Source organism: Odocoileus virginianus, unplaced genomic scaffold (genome assembly GCF_023699985.2).
Source record: "Odocoileus virginianus isolate 20LAN1187 ecotype Illinois unplaced genomic scaffold, Ovbor_1.2 Unplaced_Scaffold_5, whole genome shotgun sequence".
In the NCBI taxonomy this organism is placed as follows: domain Eukaryota; kingdom Metazoa; phylum Chordata; class Mammalia; order Artiodactyla; family Cervidae; genus Odocoileus; species Odocoileus virginianus.
The window spans coordinates 444,700-462,353 of NW_027224267.1; the positions used below are offsets into that span (position 1 = coordinate 444,700).

At 63.1% G+C, this 17,654-nt stretch overlaps 1 protein-coding gene across 1 annotated transcript; it reads left to right on the forward strand.

Moving 5' to 3' along the window:
- Positions 1 to 7,115: 7,115 nt before the first annotated feature.
- ADRA2C (adrenoceptor alpha 2C) lies at positions 7,116 to 10,071 on the forward strand. The gene has a single exon (XM_070462596.1). The coding sequence runs from the start codon at positions 8,143 to 8,145 to the stop codon at positions 9,529 to 9,531; it is 1,389 nt and encodes a 462-aa protein (XP_070318697.1). The 5' UTR covers positions 7,116 to 8,142; the 3' UTR covers positions 9,532 to 10,071.
- Positions 10,072 to 17,654: the final 7,583 nt, after the last annotated feature.

A 17,654-nucleotide genomic window follows, 5' to 3' on the forward strand; every position in this document is an offset into this window, starting at 1 on the left:
ATCCCTCAGCTCACAGCTGGGGACACGGAGGCTCAGGAAGGGCAGGGGGCTTGTAACATCACACAGAGACTCAATTCCTTGTGCTTAATCTGATCATTTACGAAGCTCCATTGTCCATTTGAACCATTGCACTCATTCATATCCTAACTATTGCACTCATTCATTCATTCATTCATTCCCAAACACGCACGGAGCCTGCATGCATTTCCCATTGCTGCTTTACCAAATGAGCACAAGCCTAGGAGCTTGTGACAACAAGCTGACGACTGCACAGCTCTGGCGTCCCAAAGAATGAAATGCCTGGCGGGGCTGGTTCCCGCTGGAGCCTCTGGGGAGAATCGTGTCTGCTCGTCTCCACCTGCTTCTGGAGGCTCCTGCATCTCGGAGCTTGTGGCCCTCCTCCCATCGCCCTACCCTCTGCCTCCATGATCATCTCTCTTCCACTTAGAAGGGCCCTTGAGACGATGTGACCACGTGTAGGGATTGCTCAGATAATATAGGATAATCTCTCATCTCCCTAATTTAATTAAGTCCCTAACTTAATCTCATCAGCAAAATCCCCTTTTTGGTCACAGCCACAGGTTCTGGAGAAGAGGCTGTGGATGCTTTTGAGTGATACTTTGCCTACTTGCACAGTAATTATCAAAGGAGGCAGGACAGGGCTGTGCACAGCAAATCAGCCAGGATGCGTCCGGTGGCTCATTATGGAACCATCCTCCTAAAGGGCCTTAAACAGTGAGGCTGCTTAGCGTCTCCCTTGGCAGGAAGTCTGACCAAAGGCTGTCTCCAGGGTGGGTTCATTCGGAGGCTCAAGAACAACAGCATTAGGGACACGGACTCTTTTCCCCCGTGATTGTTGGCATCATCTCCTCATGGCCCCAAGAGAGCTGCTGCAGCTCCAGGTATCACATCATCACACATCCATGACTAAACAGGAAGGAAGGCAGTGAGTTTTCTAGTACATTCCCTGCCTGTCATCAGGGAGGTCTCATGGGCTGAGCCTGGGTCGTATGACCTCTCTCCGGCCACTGGAGAAGGGTGTCCCCCTTTCCAGGGCACATCACTGCTCCCCCATCAAAACGAATCAGGTATGCAGGTGCGTTCATGATCTCCACTGCATAACAAAGCACCATGAATTTATCAGCTAAAAGCAACACACATTTACTATCTCAGTTTCCATGGGCCAAGAGTCCAGGTACAGGCCAGCTGACTCCTTGCTCATGGTCTGGAGGCTGAAATTACAGTGTCAGCTGAGACCAGGTTCTCACCCGAGGCCAGGGACCGCCCCTCTTCTTCCAGGCTCACCCAGCTGTCGAGAGTTCAGTTTCCAGAGGCTGAATGGCCAAGGTGAGCTTTCTTCTGGTTTTCCAGGGACCATCCAGCCCGTAAAGGCTACACTCAGGTCCTCACCCAGGGACTGCCTCTCTTCGGCATGGCCAGCAGGGGAGCCCCTCTGATGCTTCTAAAGGCTTCACCTGATCAGGTCAGGCCCAGACAGGATAATCTCCTTTAAGAGGATGAGATGGCTGGATGGCATCACTGATTCAATGGACACGAACTTGGGCAAACTCTGGGAGGTGGTGAGGGACGGGGCGGCCTGGCGTGCTGCAGTCTGTGGCATCGGGAAGAGTCAGGCACGACTTGGGAGCCTGAAAAACAAGAAACCAAAAGCCAGCTGGTTAGGAGCCTGGATGAGGCGGCGACGTCCCACCCCATTCACGCAGGAAGGGGTGTGCCCCCGGGCCTGGGTCACTGCGGCCACCGGAGCATCCTGCCGCCTCACCCTCCAGTCTGAGCGGGGCCCCTCCTCCTGCCAGAAGGTCCTCCCTGAGCCCCCGGCAGGTCCCTAGAGGTCGGGGGCCCGTGCCCCGAGCCCTCAGCTGGGCCTGGGGGGTGCTGTGGTCTCTCCGTGGGCACTGTCCACACTTGGCAAAGAGCAGGTGCCCAGGAGATGCCCTCTGGACAAATGCAGAGCCCCCACAGTGCTGGGAAGAACTTGAAGCTCAGAAAAAGTGATGGGGGCTGGGCCTAGGATTCTGGCCTCGGGAGAGCAGACTGGGGCGGGGGCGGGGGGGCTGGCTTGGGGATAGGATCATGCCAGGCCCTCAATGCTCCCCCCTTCAGAAAGCCCTTCCAAGGTCCCCCACTAACTGAGGCCAATGGCCAGGGAGGCACCGGTGAGCAGACGGCAGGCAGCGTGGAGACAGCAGGATAGGGGACCTGAGCTCGCACCCATGCGTGATCCGGAGCAACCTAGCCTCCACCCTCATCTGCAGGATGGGATGCCACCCAGCACGCACCGTGAGGGGGATGCGAGGAGGGTGAGGGGGGCCCATCACCCAGGGACTGATCAGGACAGGACCTGGCGAAGCGTGGCGGCTCGTGAGTGCTGACGGGCAGGGGCCGAGGAACAGGAGGGGTCGGAGGGGCAGCTGCAGGTGACGCTTCCCCAGGACATGACCCCCGGAGCTGCCAAGGGGCCCTGCAGCTGCCATGGGCCAGGGACCCTGTCGGGGATTCCGAGTAGGAGCCCCCGCTCCCTGGTGCTGAGGGGGTGTGGCACTGTGCCTCCCGCCTGCTCAGGTGGGTGACAGGCGGGGGCGGGTGCTCCAGGCCCAGGGAACGGCAGCAGAGACGGGTACCGCCGGGGCACCCAGGGCTGAGAGCTCTGCGTGCATCTTTCCGGAGAACCTGCTCGCCTGCCGTGGAGGGTGGGGGCTCCGTCGTCCCCATTCACGGGCTCGGAGAGGGGTGCTCACGAGGCGATGCCTGGTCAGCTCAAGCCCAGAGTCCAGGTCAAGGCCAGGCCACGGAGGGCCCTGATCACCAGGCTCAGGAGTCTGGGCAGCAGCAAGGCCCGGGACGGAGGACCGGTCAGCCTGGAGCGGCGGGCAGAGGGGAGCCCTGAGCGGGCCCCCATGTGATGGGTGGATGTGAGCTTGAGCCCCAGCGGGCCCCCAGGCTGAGCGAGGTGCAGAGCAGATGCTCCACAAGCATGCTGACTCGCAGCCTGAATCCATTACGCTCCCTGCAAGTCCAAGACAGTCCCCAAAGCCGTTCTTCCCCCAGAGGGCCCCATGCCAGCCCTGGAGGAGCTCAGCGGTGCCAAGTCCATCACTGTGATCGATATCGCAGTGGAGTTAGTGCACGCAGATCCCGGCCGCGTTCTGACAAGACAAAGCGGTTCTGGAATTCTTCGAGGAGGGGCGGGGAGAGGAAGCAAGCTGCCTTTTTTCCCCTGCCTCAGCCTTAAAAATGAAATTACAAGTAAAGTTGGGGACACAATATCCTCAGACCAGTTGGGGACAAATCAAGTCTTGAGGTCCGAGACTGGAATGCCGGGCTGGCCCACCCCTGGCTCGGCACCAGCCAGCGGAGTGCAAAGGCCCTTCCCCCTCCCTGCAGGCACCAGCTGAGGGCAAAGACCGCAGACACAGCAAAACTCCCAGCGGCTGGAGGCCCAGCCGGGGAGGAGCCGGCGCGGACCTTACAACCATCCAGTCAATAGCCCCACTTTACAGATGGGAAAACGGAGGCCAGGGGAGGCAGGAGGTTCTCGGACTGCCAGACAGAAGGTAAGGGGATAAGCAGGAGCGTAAATCCAGGACCTCCACAGAACGGAGCCAGGAAGGGCCCGCCGGGCGGGGAGGCCGGGTCTGGCTCTGGGTGAACTGCCGCTGTGCTCTGCCGACCGCCACCCGCACGGGCGACCCCACCGCATCCAGTGTGGCCAGGGAGGATGGAGGTCACCAGGCCCTTCGGACCACCCATTCCTCCTGCATGCTTCCACCGCGAGCTGTGAGTCAGGCCTCCCCCAGACAGAGGGACAGAGATGTGGCCCATCCGCAAGAGCCCACAGCAGAGATGAGGTCTGATGATGGTTTGCCCCGAGGGGCACACAGAAGCCCAGTGAAGTGGCTCCCCGCCAGCCGGGGAAAGCAGGCAGGCCTCCCGGGGAGGAATCTCAAGCCTCATGTTTTGGAGGAAGAGGAGAGCGCGCAGGATAGAGGGGGCAGAGCTGCCAGCCTGGAGAAGGGCCTGTGACGGAGCCCCAAGTCCACGGCAGGCAGGGACAAAAGGGCCCCCGCGGAGGCCGAGGAGGCAAGGTGGAAGCCAGCCCGACGCCTGGAAGAGCTGCCCGCACTGGGGCACCAGAGATACAGCCTGCCTGCATCTGGGAGGGTGAGCGAGGCCACAGGCACGTGTGCATGTGTGGGTGTGCACACGTGTGCCAGCGCGTGGGTGGGCATGTGCAGGAACGCACATGTGGAAAGGCACGCCTGTGTGCTGGATGCTTGTATGTACACAAATGAAGTGTGCACACAAATCCCTGCATGTGAGCACACAGTATGTGTGACTGGACGTGTGTGGATATGTGTGTGCACACATACATGTATGAGCATAGCGTGTGTGACCTATGCATGCGTGTGTGGGTAGGTGTGCACACATGGTGCTTGCAGGTACATGAATACACATGTGTGTGCATCGCTGACACATGGATGCTTCTGTGAATGCATGGTCATGTACGTGGCTGTGTGTCTAAATATTCCTGGATGCGTGTGAGTGTGTGTGAAGATACAAGACTAGGTGTGCGTGGATATGTGTGCACACAGATATGTACGTGTGCATTTGTGCACACGCATACCTGCGCATTCAGGGAGGCAGCTCAAGGAGATGCATCCTCCTCCCCTTCGCCTGAGCTGAGGCCACTCGAGCACAGACCTTACACAGATACCGCACCCAGATCCCTCCTCCCAGGAGCGGGCCCGGGACCCAGCATGCCATGGGTCGCAGGGGATGAAGGTGAGGACACCCTTATAGCCCCAGCATGATCCACCTCCACATTCTCCTCCTGAGACGCCCCCAACGCCCCCTTCCCCACCAGCTCAGCCTGACTCCCCAGAGCACCCTCCTGTCACCCACCCTGTCCTGCCAAGCCCGGGCCTGGTGGGCATGACCCCCAGGACAGGAAGTCTCCCAGGGCACAGGAGGTTTCGTCTGCTCCAGGGCAGCGGGGAGCCGTCTGTTGAGCCTCAGGCTCTGTCTCGGGGTAAGAGGCCTCTCCAGCTCCACAGTGCACAGCTGAGACCCCGGGGCCTCCCTCCAGTGCACGGAGCAGGCCTGCCCGCGGTGCCGTCCAGGCCAGGGCTCTCTACCGCAAGGACCCCGCAGGGACCAGGCCCTCTGCCGCCCCTTGCCTCTGGGCCTTGGACCCTCAGGAGCGGCCCTTCCTCCTGCCTCCTCCCAGCTCGGCCAGCCAGGCACTGTCTGCTCTCTGAGGTCAGAAGGCCGGCCCAGCGTCCCCCAGGGGCCTGGGTCCCTCGGCTGCCAGACTCTGCAGAAGTTCCCAGCCTGGCCGGGCTGGAGAGCCACTGCCTGGGCGGTGGGCCGTGCTGTCTGCTCTGCGGCCCCTAGAGCTCCGCCTTGCTTTTCCTTCAAATCCCTCATGCCAGGCTGGCCTTGCCTGTGGACACGTAGGGTGTCGCATGGAGCAGGACCCTTGGACTCAGCCCCCAAAGTGCTTCTCGAAAGATAAGAGTCCCTCAAGGCCAGGAAGAGGCCCACACCGCGGTCCAGCTGATGGCAGGGCAGACCTCTCCAGAATCTGTATGTGACAAGCACCGTGTCCCTTCCGAGGACATGCCCACCAGGACAAAGCCCAACCCACCCCAAGGAGCACAATGAACAGGGCCCTCTCACTTCCTAACAGTTCCCCTCACTCTCAAACGCAGCTCAAGAGGTCACCTCCTCCAGGAAGCCCTCCTTGATAACCCCACTCCCAGGTTGGAGGAGGGCCCCCCAGGGCACTGATGGCATTCCCTGCACCCATCTCAGTGCGTGGCACCATCGACGCCAGACAGCCACCATTCGAGACGGGAGGTCTGATCCAGACAGAGCCAGGGCGAGCCAAAGATGGAGGCGCAGGGGTCTCCCTGCAGAGTGCACCCCTCAGCACCCTGACTGCTGGCACCTTTCAGGCTCCAGGACCAGAGGGCCTTTCACAAAGATGGGGCCTCTACCTTCCCTGGGTCACACGCGATCATGGCTTTGCTCCCCAAACTGCATAAATGCCAAGGACTGGCCCAGGAGAGTTAACCTTCCTCTGCAGGTCTGCCATCAGGACGATCTGATTTCCAGCCTGGCCCTGGCCTGACCCTGCCCCGCCCCATTAGTGGAACCATGTTAACAAGGACGGCGGTGCTCCACGTGAGCCTCTCTGCTGAGACAGCCTGCTCTCCGGGGAAGGCCTTTGAGCTTTTCCGGAGCTCAGAGCAGAGAGAAGCAGCCCTGCACCAGGGCACAGTTCTAGGCATCATGGTGGGGTGTGTGTGTGTGGCTCCAACCCCTCCCTGAGCTAGCCTCCTAGTACCCGGGGGCATCCCCCTCCCCCCTCCCAGACACAACCCCCGTCCCCTCCGCCCCCGGGGAATTCGAAGAGAGCTGCAGGCCAGCCCGGGTCTTTCTGCTCTGCTGGGAGCAACGGTCTTACCGTCAGTCCTAGTGAAAAACGCCTGGCCGGGACCGCGGTCCTCCTCCCCAGGCTCCGTATGCCACAGACCTCGGCTGCCTGGAGGTGGGGGCCAGCACGCAGCAGCGCACAACTGCAGAACAGACGCACACGGGCGTGGGGCAGGGGTCGGTGGGGGTTACCCCAACACCTCTCCCCTAAGCAGGAATGTGGCTCCCACGCCGAACAGCCCCTCATCTGGCAATTCAGTTTGGGGCGTTTGTCAGAGGCGGAGATACAGAACATCCCCCAGCCTTTAAAAAGCAGGGCTTATGGAGCATAACAATTCAACTTCAGGAATTGCCAACAAGGGTGCAGAGCCTGGGAGCCTGCCCAGGGCTTCCACAGGCACCGCCGTCATGATTCACGCTCCAGCAGAGGCCGGGGGTGGGGAGGCGGCTGGGCCCCCGAGCATCCCCCAGAGACGGGAGTCGGCCCTCGCAGCGAGGGCGCACCCTAGCCGCGTCGCGTACTCCGCCGGGCTGCGAGTGGCTGGCTCTCCGGTCAGGCCGCGGACCCCCCCGAGCAGGCCCCGCTGCGGGCGAGCGCGCGCGTGTGCCCGGACAGGTGAGGAGGTGGCCGTCTTAGAAAGAGCAGGGTTCTAGAACTCACCGCCCAGGCCAGCCGGCACTCGGCCCCGGCGCGCAGGCTGCGGACAGCCCTGGAGGAGGCGCCCTTGCCGGGCGCGCGCGCCCCGCGCCACCGCCCCGGGCTCCTCCCCGGCGCCGCGCGGGCAGGTTCGCCGAGGCGGCCGCGGGCTCGGGCTGCTGGGCCCGCTCCCCCCCGGCCGGCGGCGCTGGCCTGCCCGCCAGGCCGCCCCCGCCCGCCCGCGCCCCGCCCCGCCCCGCTGCGCAACTCTACCCAAGTTGGAAGCCGAGCCGGAGCGGTGACACTCGCGCCGAGCGCACGGCGGCGGAGGAGGCGGCGGCGGCGCAGCTCCCGCGAGCCGAGGCAGGCGAGGCGGCGCCCGCACGGCGGAGCGCGAACCGCGGGGGGTGCCCGCGCCGGGAGCGGCAGGAGGAGGAGCCGGGGAGGACGCTCGGCGGCGCCGGCGCCCTGCCCGGGAAAGTAAAGTTGGAGCCGGAGGCAGCGCGCGGGCGCGGGGGCCCCGAGCAGCGGGGGCCCGCGCCCCGGCGCGCCGAGCCCTAGCCGGCCGGATGGGAGGCGGAGCGCCCGGGCCGCCGCCGCCGCCGCCGCCTGCAGCCTGCGCCCCGGCCGGGTGCCGGGGCCGCGGGGCCGCCCGGGCACGCCCGCTCGGGCGCCGAGTCGCCGCGGGCTCGCGGCCCGGGCGCTCCCCGTGAACCGGGCCGAGGGCGGGGCCGCGCGAGGACCCCGGGACCTGCCCCCTCCCCCTCGGCGCCGCGTCGCTGCTCGCTCCGGGCGCCTCCTGCTCTGCACTTACGCGTGCGGCGGCGGCGGCGGCGGCGGCTGGGAGCCGGGCAGCCACGCTCTCCGGCGCGCCGCGCGCTAGCCGGGCCGCCACGGCCGAGGGCCGCCTGCGGGGCGCCGAGGTCCCCGGCGGGCGCGCCCTAGGCGCAGGCGGCGATGCGGGCTCCGACCCGGGCTGGGGGGCGCCCGAGCTGCCGCGACTGCGCCCCGGCTCCAGGCGGGACCGCGTAGCTTGCGGGAGGACCATGGCGTCCCCGGCGCTGGCGGCGGCGCTGGCGGCGGCGGCGGCGGCAGCGGCGGGCCCCAACGCGAGCGGCGCCGGCGACGGGGGCAACGGCAGGGTCGCCAACGGCTCGGGGGCCCCCTGGGGACCGCCCCCGGGCCAGTACTCGGCGGGCGCCGTGGCGGGGCTGGCGGCCGTGGTGGGCTTCCTCATCGTCTTCACCGTGGTGGGCAACGTGCTGGTAGTGATCGCCGTGCTGACCAGCCGCGCGCTGCGCGCGCCGCAGAACCTCTTCCTGGTGTCGCTGGCTTCTGCTGACATCCTGGTGGCCACGCTGGTCATGCCCTTCTCGCTAGCCAACGAGCTCATGGCCTACTGGTACTTCGGGCAGGTGTGGTGCGGCGTGTACCTGGCGCTAGACGTCCTCTTCTGCACCTCGTCCATCGTGCACCTGTGCGCCATCAGCCTGGACCGCTACTGGTCCGTGACCCAGGCCGTCGAGTACAACCTGAAGCGCACGCCGCGCCGCGTCAAGGCCACCATCGTGGCCGTGTGGCTCATCTCGGCCGTCATCTCCTTCCCGCCGCTCGTCTCGCTCTACCGCCAGCCCGACGGCGCCGCCTACCCGCAGTGTGGTCTCAACGACGAGACCTGGTACATCCTGTCTTCCTGCATCGGCTCCTTCTTCGCTCCCTGCCTCATCATGGGCCTGGTCTATGCGCGCATCTACCGGGTGGCCAAGCTGCGTACGCGCACGCTCAGCGAGAAGCGCGAGCCCGCGGGCCCCGACGGCGCGTCCCCGACCACGGAGAACGGGCTGGGCGCCGGCGAGAACGGGCACTGTGTGCCCGCGCGCCGCCCGCGCGCCGAAGTGGAGCCGGAGGACAGCAGCGCGGCGGCCGAGAGACGGCGGCGCCGGGGCGCGCTGCGGCGGGGCGGGCGGCGGCGCGGGGCCGGCGAGGGGGCCGCGGACGCCGAAGGCGCGGGCCCCGGGATGGTGACGGCCGAGCCGGGCGCGCTGGCCGCCGCGAGGTCCCCAGGCCCCGGCGGACGCCTGTCCCGCGCCAGCTCGCGCTCCGTCGAGTTCTTCCTGTCGCGCCGGCGCCGGGCGCGCAGCAGCGTGTGCCGCCGCAAGGTGGCCCAGGCGCGGGAGAAGCGCTTCACCTTCGTGCTGGCGGTGGTCATGGGCGTGTTCGTGATTTGCTGGTTCCCCTTCTTCTTCACCTACAGCCTGTACGGCATCTGCCGCGAAGCCTGCCAGGTGCCTGGCCCGCTCTTCAAGTTCTTCTTCTGGATCGGCTACTGCAACAGCTCGCTCAACCCGGTCATCTACACCGTCTTCAACCAGGACTTCCGGCGCTCTTTCAAGCACATCCTCTTCCGACGGAGGAGAAGGGGCTTCAGGCAGTGACCTGCGCGCCCTTCCCGGGCGTGGACGCCCTGGACAGCTCCTGTCGGAGGCGGGCAAAGCCGGCCTCCCAGGGACCCAAGGATGGATTGGCCTTCGGGGTGCAGGGGCGGGTACACAGGGCTCAGAGACTGCAAGGCCCCCGGGGAGCGGGGAAGGAGAGAGGGGAGAGCCCTCTGCCTTCCTGTCTCAGCCAGGGGCTGCTTCTGGGGCTCTAGGCCTGAATCCAGCTCCCCGGAGGGGCCCCCGCCCAAGTGTGGTCGTGGGGCCGGGTGGTAGACTCCACTGGCACTAGGTTTATCCTCCCAAATTGACGAGAAAGGAGCCTTCTCCGCCCCCAACACATGCCACCCTACCCCCCTCTCCACCTCTGAGCAAGGGCTGACCTCCCAGGACCTCGTGGGTGGCTTTCCAGGGGTGGGGGTGGGGGAGGAACCAAGGCACTGGCAATCTTTGGTTACCCAAAGTATTTAAATGTTTGCCAAAAACGACTGACAGCCAAAACAACCAAACTCTTTTTCTAAATAAACCTTTGTAATCTAAGTGGTGGGTGCCATGTCAGTCCTTCAGCCCTGGGTGTGGGGGCCCTCCAGACCCTCACCCTGCCCGACACCCCCCACCTCCCACCTTTTCTTGCATCAGGTGGGGGTGGGGGTATTTGTTTAAAGGTAACTATCTTACAGATGTCCAGAGCATGTGCTCAAAATGCTTGTGTTGTTACTGGCCCAGAGACCAAGGAAATCAAGAGACCCCCAGATTAACTGCAGATACAGTTGCTGGAGGGCGGTCTTCCATCCATACCCACCCCTCTCTGAATCTAGGCTTCCCCCAGCACAGCCAGCCTCACCCCCATGCCCAGCCCACAACAGCCTCCAGGGAGTCTGGGCTCATCCCGCGCTAAGGCTTGGGGAGGGGCGGCTAGAAGAGAGGAAAGGATCAGAGAGGGTCTCCCCCTGGCGCCTCCAGCCCCCTACACAGAGCCCAGGAGCTCCTGGGATAGCTGTGGGAGAGAAACACGAGGCGCACCTCTGAGACACACAGACGCCCGTGTGTGCGCACACGCACGGACGCACGCATGCTCAGTGAGCAAGCGGGGCTCAGTGCCAGGGGTCCCTGCTCTGACCACCCAACCCTCCCGCCCCACTCTGCCTCTCCCGGCCTTCCTGTATGTCCCCTCCCCTGCCCAGCCCTTGTCTGCCAGCCCGGCTCTGCTTAATCACCACCCACCTGCCTTTGGCCTGGGATGGCTGTCTCCGGAAGGGGTCAGCCCTGGGTCCTGCTTTTTCAAGCCCCCTTCCCCTGAATCCGGAGCCAGAACAGGCCCCTTTCCTGGTCCGACATGCCAGGGCGGACCCTGTGGGGGAACTCTGCAGCTATCTGGATTCATCACCCCAACTTACGGGCCCTCAGGATACCCTGCTAGGAAGAGCTCTCACGGACTGGGGTCACGGTGGGCAGAGGGGTGCAGGAAACGGCTGGTCAAGGCTGGTGGCAACCTCCCTAACCTCCGCATCACCCAGGCCTGGACGGAGTGTCCATGTTGTAGGCCCAGCTCTCACCAGGACTGCTGAGTGAGCCCCCAGTAAAGCCCTGCCCTGTCTGAGTCTTATCACTGCTCTGCCCCTGTCAAGTGGGTCAGGGCTGGAAGCTCAGGCCTGTTGTCTGGGAGCCAACTTACCAGCTGAATGGGGGGCAGGTGGCTCAAGAGCAGGGACCTTCCCTTGGAGAGAGCCTCACCGACAGAGGTATTGCCTCCCCAGTGCAATGGGGTGATACCACACCCTCCCCCTGCTCCTGGGGGGTGAACCCCAAGACTCTGGCAGGAGTATGTAGCCGGACACAACCCATGGAAGAGTGTCAGCAAACCCTTCCCCTTCCCCGTCCCTAATCCTGAGCATTGCACCTTCCAGGGCTGTGGCTGGGAACGCTGGCGCCCGGTGCTTAATGCCCCATTCAGCCAACAGATGTTCACCACTTGATCATAATTGCTGCCTGGAGAGGCTTTCTTTTAAGCTGGATAAACAGAGACAGAACCTGGCTTCTCACCCTGCCTGCCGCAGGGAGATGGGCCAGTCGCCCTGCTCCAGGTCTCCGGCTCCGTCAGTGAAGTGGGGGTGCTGACACCCCCCGAGGGTGCCTGAGGGTGCCCGCGTGGTCCGGGAGCCAGCCCGCAGGGAGACAGGTTTCTCTGTGATGCAGAGGCGGGTCCCGCCCTCGTCTAGCGGGCCCATGCACTGCGCATGGTCACGGGCGCAAAGATGCCCTGAGGTGCTTGCCTCTCTCCGGGCACCTTGGTGTCTGCTCCATGGCACCGTCACTGTCCACTTCTGTCTGGGGCTGAGGAAACGCAGGCCCAGAGCTGACTGTCTGGGCCAAGACCCACAGGATGGGGAGGGCAGAGCCTGCCACGAGCCTGGAAACGTACAGGCCAGGAGATCTCTGCCTCGAGCGCCCCAGCTCCGGTCCTGTGAGCAGGGGCGACCCCTGGGCTTTGCTGCTGGAGAAGTATGGCCCTCCGCCACCTTCCTGCCCCCCGCTTCCTTCCCCTTGGCTCTCCCGAGGTTTCAGGCAAAATCAAAAAAACACCCGCAAGCAGGTTAAAGGAGAACAGGGTACTGGATGGGGGGGTTGGCTTCAGTGCTGTCTGGGACAGAGCCCACCACTGATGTAGTTAGTTCTCAGAGACAAGCATAGACGTACATTCGTTTAAACAATTCATTCCTGTATTTTAATTCAACTGCTGAGTTTGTAGAAGGCGGCGGGGGGGAGGGGCGGGGGGGGCGGGGAGAAGAATAATCCAAATATTCCCTTACAGCTCAGTATGGAATTAAAAAAAAAAAAGTCGCTTGGAGCAGGCAGGATTGTTCACACTTCAGAAGAGCAGCTCCAGTCTTTGAGTCCTGCCCCCAGCTCCGGGGGTGGGGGCTGAGGGCTGGGAGAAGACTCGTTGCCGGGGCGCCCGCTGGCGAGGAAGCGGTCCTTCCCGGGTGTGCTGGCAGCCGGCTGTATTTTTATATCACATCCGTCGGCAGGGCTCAAATATTCCAGTGCAGCCTGGGATCAAAACACCCGGCGCCTGCAGGCCCATCTTGAGTCTGCTTGGCCAGCTGTGGTGCTTCGCGGAGCAGAACCCGGGCCTCTGGTCCCGGCAAGCCCCCGCAGCCCCCCACCACGTGCAGCGAGGAGGGGCAGGAGGCATTCTGGCTGAAGATGCCTTGCACTTGCGGCGCTGGAAGGATGTGAGTTCTGTGTTAGTAGAAGCCCGGCTCATTGGAGCCGAGGAACAGATGAGAACTATAGGGGAGACCCAAGTGAGAGTGTCCCACTGTGAGGACCCCCAAGTTCCCTTGAGCACTGCCAGGGGACCTCAGCATGCCCTCCCCCCCTTCACCACATGACAGAAGGTCAGGCTCCCATTCGACCTGCTGGACTCTTGAGATTATCAAAGGGGCAAGGAGGGCTTCCCCGGGGTCTCAGACGGTAAAGAGTCTGCCTGCAGTGCGGGAGACCCGGGTTTGATCCCTGGGTTGGGAATATCCCTTGGAGAAGGGCATGGCAACCCACTCCAGTATTCTTGCCTGGAGAATCCCATGGACAGAGGAGCCTGGCCGGCTGCAGTCCATGGGGTCACAGAGTCAGACACGACTGAGGGACTGAACACCCAAGGGACAAGGAGGCTGAGGGTAGAAGCATCCAGTTTGCCTGAGAGGGACCCAGGCAGGCAACCTAAGTCCGCTCTCTGTGTGACCCCACCCCATCTCGCACCGTCTGTAAACAGCGGGCACATCCTCTCCTGCCTCGGTGCGGTAGGGGGGCATGCATGTGAGAGGACCGCTGACCTCCAGGCGGGGCACAGCTCCTCTGAAATCTGCCCAGGGAGCAGAGTCATGGGCCAACCATGGGCCAAGGGAAAGCCCTGGGTCCCCAAGGCTTTTCTTCCCGCCAGAAGGATTTACGGCCACTCCCAGGAAAAGCTCGGGCACAATGGGACCATCCTGTCAAGCTAAGGGACGGCCATACTGGGCGGAGAGGGAGCGCTGGCCCGGAACGCCCCGCTTGAGGGCATCCGCTCTCCTGGCTGAGCACGCAGTGCGCCCGAGCTGCCTGGCAGCGAAGGAGGGAAGGGAGACAGGACGCACACCTGCCGTCTGATGCTGAGAGCGCTGGGCCGGCCGCTGGAAGCCCGCCCGTCATCCCGCCCGTGCTGGGCGCCATCCCGCAGGCCTCCGCTGTCTGTCTCCAGGGCTGGGGGCTTCGGGGGGCCACACAGGGAACCCTGGAGGGGCATTCTCGCCATAGTGCCTGTCGGGGATGGGTGGGAGGGAATGCCCACTCCCACCCTCCCTGGTGCATCAGACAAGGCCATCTCCAGGTCATCCCAGCAGACCCTAAGCCTGCGCTTCCCTGGGCCCGGCCCTGGATCTCGGGTCCCCTGGCTCAGAGCGGGAGGGCTGAAAAGCAGGGCGGTCACGGGGCGGGGTGGGGCGGGCGGGGGCTGCCTGGGTCCGAGACCACCGCCGCCGCCTGGCCCTGGGGCCGGAGCGAGCTGTAGGGGCGGCAGAGTCGACGTGGTCCAAGCCTGCCCCTGGGCCGTCCCCGTCGGGCCTGAGCTCCGCTGTCGCTCGCCCTGCCCTGCTCCCCTCTTCGCTGATGCTCTGCCTTCGGCCAGGAGTGCCTTTCCCGGCTTCCCTGAGCGCCTCTCATAGACCCCTGTGAGGCCCAGACTAGCCTTCGCCTCCAGAAAGACTTCAGGAGTCTCCTCCCACCCCCTCCCGACCCAGCTGCAAGACCCCAAGGCTGGCCAGGCCCGCAGCCCAGCGGGGACTGGGGGTGGGGCATGGACGGCCCGTTGTCCTGGCCAGGGGGCCTTGCGGATGCAGGGCTGTCCTCCTTGTCCCCCGGAGACGCCGCTGAGGAGCATCCCTGGACGCCAAACCCGAGAGCCTCCTGGGGCACCTGGGGCTCGTCTACCACGTGGCCGGGACAGCGCCCCACGGGCGGTGCCGGGAGCCCCAAAGTGGACGCCCCACACCTGCCCTCAGGCCGCTGGGGAGAGACTTCCCGCAGCAAAGGCGGCTGAGCTGGCCGCAGCTCGGGCTGGGCTGTGGGGCTGCGGGGACCCACAGCGGCACGTGCAGGCCGGCTGCTGAAGCCGTCCGCTCAAATACAGCTGGGCGGGTCCGCCCTACCCAGTTAATTAGCTCTTAACTGACTGTGCAGAAGCTTCAAAAACAGAAGACTCTCCATGGCCTTCAGGGGTGGGGCTGGACTCCTCCAAGAGCTCTGGGTGGAAGTTACTCTGTGAGTGGCCTGGTTCAGTAGCCCCCTCCCCATTTTGCAGAGGGGCCCAGAGAGGGAAGTCATGACAGAGATAATCACACAGAGCAGACGTGACGGTGAGCCCCTGGCCAGCATTTGCTGCCTGCGCTCTGCTTGACGGCTTTGGGCCGGCGTTCTGTATGACTGATTCTGCCAGGAGGTGGGGTGCGTGCTAAGTCACTTCAGTTGTGTCTGACTCTCTGCGACCCTATGGACTGTAGACTGCCAGGCTTCTCTGTCCATGGGACTCTCTGGGCAAGAATACTGGAGTGGGTTCCCCCTCTCCAGGGGATCTTCCTGACCCAGGAATCAAACCCGTGTCTCCTATGGTTCCTACATGGCAGGTGGATTTTTTACCGCTGAGTCACCGGGGAAGCGTGGGGTGGATGGTCCCATTTTACAGATGAGAAAACTGAGGTCCAGAGAGGGAATGCCATGACAAGGTGCTGCCTTGAAGCCAGATACTGGGCCGTTCACGTGAATAACCCCGCCCTTGTTGAGTCCCCATAAGCCCTCTGCATAGATGTGAACTAGCCTTGTTTCATGGAGGAGAAACCTGAGTCTTGCACCTTCTGCACACAGAACCTGCCTTTGAGCTGTTTCCCATCCGTTTGCTGAGATTAGATGTTAGGCCAAAAGAATCCTGCAGGGCCCAGGAATCACAAACCTTCCTTACCTGTGATGAGATCCACCCTCTGAAACCTCGGTTGCCCGGTAAAAACCTCCGCATCCCAGGCTCTTCCTGGTGTGAATGAGGGGCCGGCTTTGTTTTTATTCTGTCGTCTCAGAAATGATGCCGAATAATGAAGCCGCTTTTAAAGATCACCCCACCCAGGATATAAAAAATGCCAAAATGTTTGTGGTGAAAAATAATCCAGTTACCCGTTTCCTAGAGTGTGCTGCCATCGCAAATCGAATTGAAAGCAAAATCGGTCCTCTTTTAATTGGTTCAAATGAAGCTGTTATTCAAAATCTGATTGTTGTTGCTGCTTCCACGAGGATTCAAGTAGGAGGCAAAACAATGGAGCGATTCTCTTGCGCTGGGCGTCGCTCTGTAATCGGCAGGGCCCAGCTGCCCGGGGCCCAGGGCCTCGCGGCTGGGGCGGGACTTGCCGGTCTCGGCCCTGGGTAAATGCAGACGTGCCTGGAGCCCAGTTGTGGGACCCCTGCCTGGCGTGGGGGAGGTGCCCCCGGCCACTCAGTCTGGGCACAGAGTGATGTCAGCTTCCCAAGGCCCCGACTGGGCTTAGAATCTGACTGAGCTGTGCGATCCCTGAGCCTCAGTTTCCTTCTCCGGAAAGTGGGTACAAGGCACAGGGTCCCCTCCTCTCACTTCCCATGGCTTCTGCAGGGAACCAGCGAGGACCTGGAGGCCCCAGTGGCGACTGTACCACGCGGGAGTTGAGAGCCTAACCGGCACTTCCCTTGGGCAGGCCTGGCCCCGCTTTAGGCCCAGAGTCCTTCCACACTGGGCTCCGAGGGCCAGCCATTGGGGGGGGGCAAGGGGTTTCTGAAGCTCCGAGCACAGGGCTGGGGGGTCAGGTTCATGGGTCCTCACCGCCAGGGGTGGGACCAGCCCCTTGGCGGCACAGAGGGGCCCTGGGATGGCAGGGGCTCTGGCCTGGACACTTGCCTCCTCCAGGGCTTGTGGACATGCCAGTCACATGCAGGAGCATGGCAGGGCTTGTCTCTGAAGACGGCAGGAAATCCAGATCTGATGCTAATCCCAGCAGGATTGAACCAGCCTGGATCGACCCAGATCTGTGAGGTGCCCGAAGTCGCCTCTGTCTCTGGTGCTCAGGGGGAGGTCACTGGGGGAGGGGGCATTCACTCATTAGTTGGCCCATCCACTCACCCATTTCACTCATTCAGGAAGCATTTATGGAGACTTTCCTTGTGGTCCAGTGGCTAAGACTCCCTGCTCCCAATGCAGGGGGGCCTGGGTTCCATCTCTGGTCAGGCAGCTAGATTCCACATGCCTGCAACGGAAAATAAGCCGATCCCCAAAGAAGATGGAAGATCCCGCCTGCCACATCTAAGACCTGGCGCAGCCAAAGAAAGAATAAATGTTTAAGTGAAAGTGTTCGTTGCTGTCCTGTCTGACTTTCTGCCACCCCTTAAAGTGTAGTCCTCCAAGCTCCTGTCCATGGGATTCTCCAGGCAAGACTACTGGAGTGGGGTGCCATGCCCTCCTCCAGGGCACCTTCCGGAAACCCAGGGATCCAACCCACGTCTCCTGCATTGCCTGCGGGCTCTTTACCATCTGAACTACCATGAGAGAAGCACTGATGGACTCGCGCTGGACGTGGGTTGTGGGGACACGACAATGAGATCCTACAAGCGCTTAATGCCCTCCTGTAACGGGGATGGTCTTTATGGCACAAACAGGGCACGCTTATCACCATTCTGTCAAAAAAGATCTCTACTGAGAGCCCACAGCCCACCAGGCACCAGCTTAGCCACGTGAAGACCCCTGCCACCCCGTGGAGCTCGCAGTCCTCGGGAGGATGGGCAGCTGGCCGCAGAAGCGCTGAGGCAAATACGACTTTACAGACTCTGGTGTGCGGTATGCGGGGGCCTGACCTGGGGTGAGAGGTGGGGCTCGGGGGAGCAGCTGGGGGTGAGCCGCCCCCTCCTGGCGTGTCTGTCTGGGACACGGCCTTACCTGGGGATGCAGCGGCTGGAGTGTGTACTCTGGATTTAGGCCTGTATCTGTCCTGGAGCCGCCCTAATGCGTATACCCGAGATGGGCAGAAATGTAATTCCTCGCGGTCCTGGGGGCGTGGAGCCTGAGATCAAGGTGTCTG